Source organism: Panulirus ornatus, chromosome 37 (assembly GCF_036320965.1).
Source record: "Panulirus ornatus isolate Po-2019 chromosome 37, ASM3632096v1, whole genome shotgun sequence".
Classification (NCBI taxonomy): Eukaryota; Metazoa; Arthropoda; class Malacostraca; order Decapoda; family Palinuridae; genus Panulirus; species Panulirus ornatus.
The window spans coordinates 30,541,078-30,548,220 of NC_092260.1; the positions used below are offsets into that span (position 1 = coordinate 30,541,078).

The 7,143-nt window shown below is 42.6% G+C and overlaps 1 protein-coding gene across 1 annotated transcript; it reads right to left on the bottom strand.

The window, feature by feature from the left end:
* Positions 1–3,731: 3,731 nt before the first annotated feature.
* On the bottom strand, positions 3,732–5,012 carry LOC139760696 (uncharacterized). The gene has a single exon (XM_071684263.1). The coding sequence runs from the start codon at positions 4,989–4,991 to the stop codon at positions 3,732–3,734; it is 1,260 nt and encodes a 419-aa protein (XP_071540364.1). The 5' UTR covers positions 4,992–5,012.
* Between the last annotated feature and the right edge of the window lie 2,131 nt (positions 5,013–7,143).

Genomic DNA, 7,143 nt, shown 5'->3' on the forward strand with positions numbered 1-7,143 from the left:
AGTATGTTTGTGAAAGGATGTATATATATATATATATATATATATATATATATATATATATATATATATATATATATATATATATATATTCCTATGAGTCCACGGGGAAAATGAAACACGATAAGTTCCCAAGTGCACTTTCGTGTAATAATCGCATCATCAGGGGAGACACAAGAGAGAAATATAACAGTCGGTTGATATACATCAAAGAGACAAAGCTAGGACGCCATCTGGTAAATATACGGGAAACAGTGATCAAGTATAATGATAAATGAATGAAAATATAAACAGTGAAATAGTCTTGATAAGGATGCAGCGGTACATGACCTCAGTGTCTCGTGCGACTTTATATCATAATAACACAGAAGCTGTGTTGAACTTTCATTAGACCGATGAAGTTCCTTCTTGATGAGTTGCAAGACAGGCGCCTAACATGACCTTCACGCATATTTGCGGCTACAAATGCTGCAGCGAACGGCATGATGATGGTTCACATCATCAACGTCATCTTCATCACCACCACCACCATTCGCCGACAAGTCTACGGACTTTACCAAGATTGTTTCATATCACAAGATATTGTCATGGCTTACATAAGTAGATGCCTTACCTTCGAGTATGATCTGCAGGTCCAAGCTCCTTATCTGTTCTGGGTACAAAAAGGAGCTGATCTAGTCAGTGAATTATGAGGCCTGGAAGATCCCAAGAGTTCTGTCAGACCTTAGCGTGGCCACGTTCAGCTACCAGACAACATACACATCACATGAATCCTAAACTTTTCACACTTATCATACTTTGTAGAAATTTCACTGATGCGTACAAAGTATTCATGAATACATGCAAACCGCTTACAGGGAGACAAACAGCCGAAGAGGACAAATAATTCGCTGATAAAGTCAACTCTTTGCAGTAAGACAATCCACTGTTTAGGATATACAAGCTGTTCATAACGGCACATGCTGCTAATAAGAGTGTATAAACTGCTGGTGAGGACACGCAGACTGTTTACAAAGTCTCAAATTGCTGTTAAGGACAGAGAAGCTGTTTACGAGGATATGAACTGCTCATAAGAACATAAATGCTGCTACGAAGGGCATAAAGCTGATTACAAAGACCTGAGTAACAAAAACAAACAGTTTCTTGCTAGGGACATGAAAGCTCGTTATAAGTACAAAAGTTTCTGATAAGGGTTTTACAAGCTACTGATAAGAACGCAAACCATTTACAGCGACGAAACCTGCTGATTAGGGACACAAAACTTAAGTAGCTATTGGTAAAGTCACTGAATAATCAGGCAAGTTAAACAACCTGTGTTTGTTCGCAGGGATCATGTATGGGGTAAAGGAACATGACACAGACAAGCTGATGAATATACAACATCATGAAACGAGTTGCTGCTCGAGGGAGAACCAGTTAGCATGGACTTTTCCTCCCATTCTCCCACTGCACCTAGCACTATGAAAAGACGCGTGCTAGTGCTATCTATCATGTGTCAAACTTATGTTTAGTTCACAGGCATTCAGGAACACAAGAGCCACTGGACCGTGCCCTAGTGCTCAACAAGTCTTATGATGGCATATCCTCATTCAATGCCTGAAACATTTTAGGATGCAGTACCACTATGTTGATCGACTGGTCTAATACAAGACACAGTCACAGACTTGAGTACTACAATCGAGATGGATGTAATGTAGGCCAAAGTTCAAGTTCCGCACTCCATTCAAAACCAGCAACGGTAATGTCGCTGGCTGAAACAAGACGTAAATAGCCACAACCTGGATAAAGACGGATAATTCACAGCACATCAGCAAATCAGCAGAAATATGGAGTTAAGTCATAATTTCACTTTTTTTAAGAATCATCGGAAGAACTGGAGAAACACACATAACAACTGTGAGATCTGGACCAAGACCTGTAGCATAGTGGTAACATCGATGTGTCTAGACCAAGACCACACACAGTTGCTATAGTCTGGACCAAGACCACACACAGTTGCTATAGTCTGGACCAAGACCAAACACAGTTGCTATAGTCTGGACCAAGACCACACACAGTTGCTATAGTCTGGACCAAGACCACACACAGTTGCTATAGTCTGGAGTGAAATTTGGTGCGTCATAGACTGGACGAAGACCACGTGATGTGGACCGGATAGACTCTAAGCACGATAATCTGGACCAAACATCTGTGAAGTAGACTGGATCAAAATCTCCAGAGAAGTAGTCTAAAACAGCATCTTTAACGCAAAAACTGTAAACTTTTCCCTACGACGAAGAATGAATTTGTCATCAGCAACCTGTTGTGACAATTCCTATTCATTTTGATGTGCACTTTAAGACAGCACTGAGTGTTTACCTGATCAGCCATGTCATTATTTACTCAGATAGATATTATGGTTTGATCCCAGGGCTGCCGTGAGTACGGTCATCTCTGCCGCTGAGTTTATAGTGACACAATGGTCCGCGGTGGGTGGCTCCGTTACTTCAAATGTGACTCATGTATAGAAATAAGCAGAGCCAAATATTTCCTGAAAGGATTGTGAAACTGAAGCATTCCAACTAGGATCAGTTAGGATCGCCAGACTGACCTGGAATACCAAAGAAAGCCACTACAGACTTTGGTGCACAATATATAGATTACAGAAGATCCCCTGTGGCGACTGGGAGAAATTCTGAAAATGCAAAAGGTTCCACTTCTGTGTCCGAGACCCCAGACAACAAATATCCAAGAGAGAATACGCGAATTTTCACATTGGTTTGCATAATAAGTTGACGGCCTGCGCTCCAGAAGACCCTAAATTATACTGTGCTGAGCTGTGGGCCATGTAAGGCCATAAACAAGCAGCCGACGCCAGAGCCAGACAGTAATCTGGGAGGTGGTTTGAAACCTGGCTAAGAGGACTCTTGTGTCTGATACACGTAAGGAATCGTAATGGCAAAATCACTAGCAAGGCAGCAGCTCTACTGGTACATTGGCAATTTTCATCTCTCCTCAAGTTAAGTTTAATATGTTCTCAGCCACCTGAGAAAGAACGCGGTGTGAGACGAAGACAATTCGTACTAGAGGCAGCATTTCTTATGCTACTCTCAAGATTCTCTACGAAATCCAGCACTGCAAACCGGATAACAGTACGATTTTCGAAAGTCTTATGGAATTTCAAATTCGATGTTCTATTCAAGCATTGTATTGACTATAGCTTCGGTTAGCCATGTGAATAGCAGTACGTCATAGGCGAAGATGAAGCCAGCGGGAGTATCGTCCATCCGGCTTCACTTGTCACAAGGAAAGTACTTGAGAACTACAGCTACTGATACATCTGCAACTCAGTATCTATCGCTCTTTATATCAGAAATAAAGATTTTACATTTGAGATTTAATCACAGTTACTTAAAGTACAAGAGAAACAAGTTCCACTGAAATGAGACACAAAGGTGATGATGTCAGTGACGAGAGACACGAGCATTGATATCAATAATGTGCAGAGAGACAGAATGTTAGTGCCAATAACATGAGAGACAGAACTGCTAGCGCCGGTGACATAAGACACAGGAGTACAAGTCCCAGTGCCATGAAGCAAAGAAGTACTAGTCTAGTGACATGAGAGACAGAAGAATTAGTGCCAACGACATGAGACCCAGAAACACTGAGACACAGAAATATTAGGGTCAGCTTCAGAATATGAAGGATACATAACACGCATAATTGATTACAAGACAAAGTTTGCCAAAATATTATGGCAACACATTATTCAGGATATATGATAGTATAGAACATATGAGAAGGTGACAATGGTTAATTGCAACAACTTGCTGGGATGACTTACCTTTCTGAGACGGTCCTCTGCGTGGGAATGTACCAAAATGAGAGTAAGAACCCGCAGGTGTGTTTGACCCGCCAAGGTCACGCGTCAAGCCGGGCGCACACACGGCTCGCAGACATGGCTGCGGTGGGTTTATATGACCGCTTCCTATGACTCGAACTCCATTGATTCTTGATTGTCGAGGCCAAGAGCCCATCTGCCCTTCCTTAGCAGTCATGAGTCGTCCTACTGCTGAAGGACGTGAGCGCTGACAAGCCAAAGAGGCAGGGCTACCACAGACCCTGTGAGGGCTAGTGAAAACCGAGACAGTATGTCCACTACCCTTGGGAATGTAATAACTGCTGTCACCGTCCCTTTGCCTACTGAGGCCTACCCAGGATATAAGTTCTTCCCTTTGGTGGACCCTGTGGGGAGTGAGGCACCTGGGTGGCGGCACGCTGCACCAGGCCTCAGCTGTCTCATCTTTCTGTGGCCGAGACGCTCGTGCTCCTGCCTCCACGGTGATGGTCGACCGCTTCTTGCTGCAGCTGCTGCTTACAGTCATCTCATTTCTTTTCGTCGTCAAATTTGAACAGCTGATGTGTTTATTACCGCTGCTGCCACAGCCTTTGGAAGACAGATCTGGAATACGACCTCGCGGCTTCTCCTTGACCAAGTTTACATCCCTGCCAACTCTACTCTCTACTCTTCGGTTTGATTTGACATTTTCCTCTACTTCTTCGAGCAACTGCTCAGTGTCTGTCTCTGTTCCGGTTTCAGATGCGAGAGGTGTCCGCCTAAACTTAGCCCTCCACTTACTGATAGATGAGTTCCTGACCAGCTTACACCGGTGAACACTCATGGTCTCTCGAGGGATCCTTGTCACTGTGGCAGATTTTGCTTCATTGTGCTCGGCAGTGATGAGGGCCCGGGTGGACTCCCTGGACCTGCTCCCCTGGCTACGACATGGCAAGTCTTGACAGTACTTGACACTGGTGCTCTTGACCACGCCCCTCCTGAGGATCGCTGGACCTGTGTCCTCGGGCTTCGTTGACTGCTGTTTACAAACGAGACTTCGGGTATCGTTTTTGCAAGTTTGTCGTGTAGGAGTGTGGTGTTGGTGGTCATCGTGGTCGTTGTGGCGAGGCCGGGACGACCTACCAAGTGTGACGGCCAGTACCCGCATCATCATAACCCTTCAACACTTCGGTTTCAACACCTGCAACGAATGAACATCAGAGTAGGATAGCAGTAAAAATGATACGGTTGCACATTTTGCTTCAAGAAATTAGATATCACACAATAAAGTGAATTACTGGACAAAGGTTTGTAAGTCTTCTGGTTACCGGAGGCAAATGACCAAGATACTGACGGAAAGGGTTTAGTCTGGTGACTATATATATATATATATATATATATATATATATATATATATATATATATATATATATGTATATATATATATATATATATATATATATATATATATATATATATATATATATATATATATATATATATATATAAACTGTGTGTTTGTACTATGCACAAGATGTGTATGTGTGTGTGTGTGTGTGTGTGTGTGTGTGTGTGTGTGTGTGTGTGTTTATATAGTGCAACAATACTGAGAGGTTGTTGATCTTCCCTACAATTAACTGATGCCTCTGTGTGAACTAAGGGAAAACAATGATAAATTCCAACCTAATATCTCTTTCTCAAGGTGTCACACGCCATCAGTTCAATATTGTTTGTCGAGATCAGAGGGAATACTCATTACGTATATAACTTTCCTAGTTTACTACTTAGAAATGAGTATGAGAAAGTCTACGTACTGTAGGATTTCGTCGTGTACCCAGATTAAGCAAGTCTGCCAAACAAATTATTCAATTCTCTTCAAGTGATGTTTGCCACCCGTTTTCTGTTCCAACCAGTATTTTGTTATAAAGTTTCATTATGTATCGTCAGGACTTTAAAACCTTTCAACAATCTCTTCTAATAAAAGGTTCTTTAAGGATCATATGCGTCCTACAGGGCAATGTATGTTACTTTTTTTTCCAGAGGAAACGTTTTGAGTCTTGGAGAACCTACCGACTACAAGTGCATGGCATACCAGTAACCAACCCAACGTAGCGTAATATGTTGAAGAATTTGAGCTCGGTCACTGGGCACTCCGCAGCGTAAATTCTCATAAATGCCGTGCGAGTCACTTCAGTCTTTAAGATCTTAGAGTTCTCTGGGTTGCCTCTGATATAGCTTAAACAGAAGACCAAGAAATCACATAAAGATACAAAATTGGTTGGAAGGTTGATTCATCGTACACTATGGCCAGGAGCCTACCGGAGTTATCACTGGAGTCCGTTAGGGCGACCCCCAGAGATATTTACTAAGGTGAGGTCATGGATTATTCAAGAGTACCCGGCCAGTTAATGTATGCACGGCGAGGAAGCAGGTGTAGTAATGTGTATAGAGGAGGCAAGAGACGTGCTGGAGTAATAGTTCAGGAGTGTATATACACTACTGGGCAGGACAAAGACAGTGATATTGATAAATTCACTAAACAGGGGTGTTCATATTTGCCATCACATCCTGAGAGCAATGTAATTCTCTCTCTCTCTCTCTCTCTCTCTCTCTCTCTCTCTCTCTCTCTCTCTCTCTCTCTCTCTCTCTCTCTCTCTCTCTCTCTCTCTTCTCTCTCTCTCTCTCTCTCTCTCTCTCTCTCTCTCTCTCTCTCTCTCTCTCTCTCTCTCTCTCTCTCTCCCAAAAGCTTGATTATGTAATGTAATATGGAGCGCAATATCCTCTGATATTTCTCACTTGTTGAAAAGCGTAAAAAGAATAAACCAGACGAAGTTACAATATAAACCTAAGTTAACAGATAATAGTTTGCTAAAGATACTACTGTACCAGCAAGGGAACCAGATCTACTACACACCACCCTGCATGATAGGTGAGGAATGGCAGGTGTCCATGACGGTCGGGAAGTGACGGGATAGAGTGGCGGGAGGACAGCCGTGAACGGAGAATGGTGACTGGAGAGTAACTGGTGAAGACTGAGCAAATTCAATTGCAATACCATCCACTCCCGTTGACCTGCCGCAATTCATCATACGCAAGGCTTTCACTACCTCTTCTCTCCTAACCAAACCACTCTCAACGACATTCTCATTTTGCATACCATCTCGACCAAAATACCCTACATTTTAACACATTTTAACAGTCCTTCAAAATACTCACTCTATCTCCTCCTCATTTCATCACTACCTGTTATCATTTCCCCTTTTGCCCCTTCACCAAAGTTCCTACATGTTCATTTGTCTTTCGCACATTATTTACTTCTTTCCAAA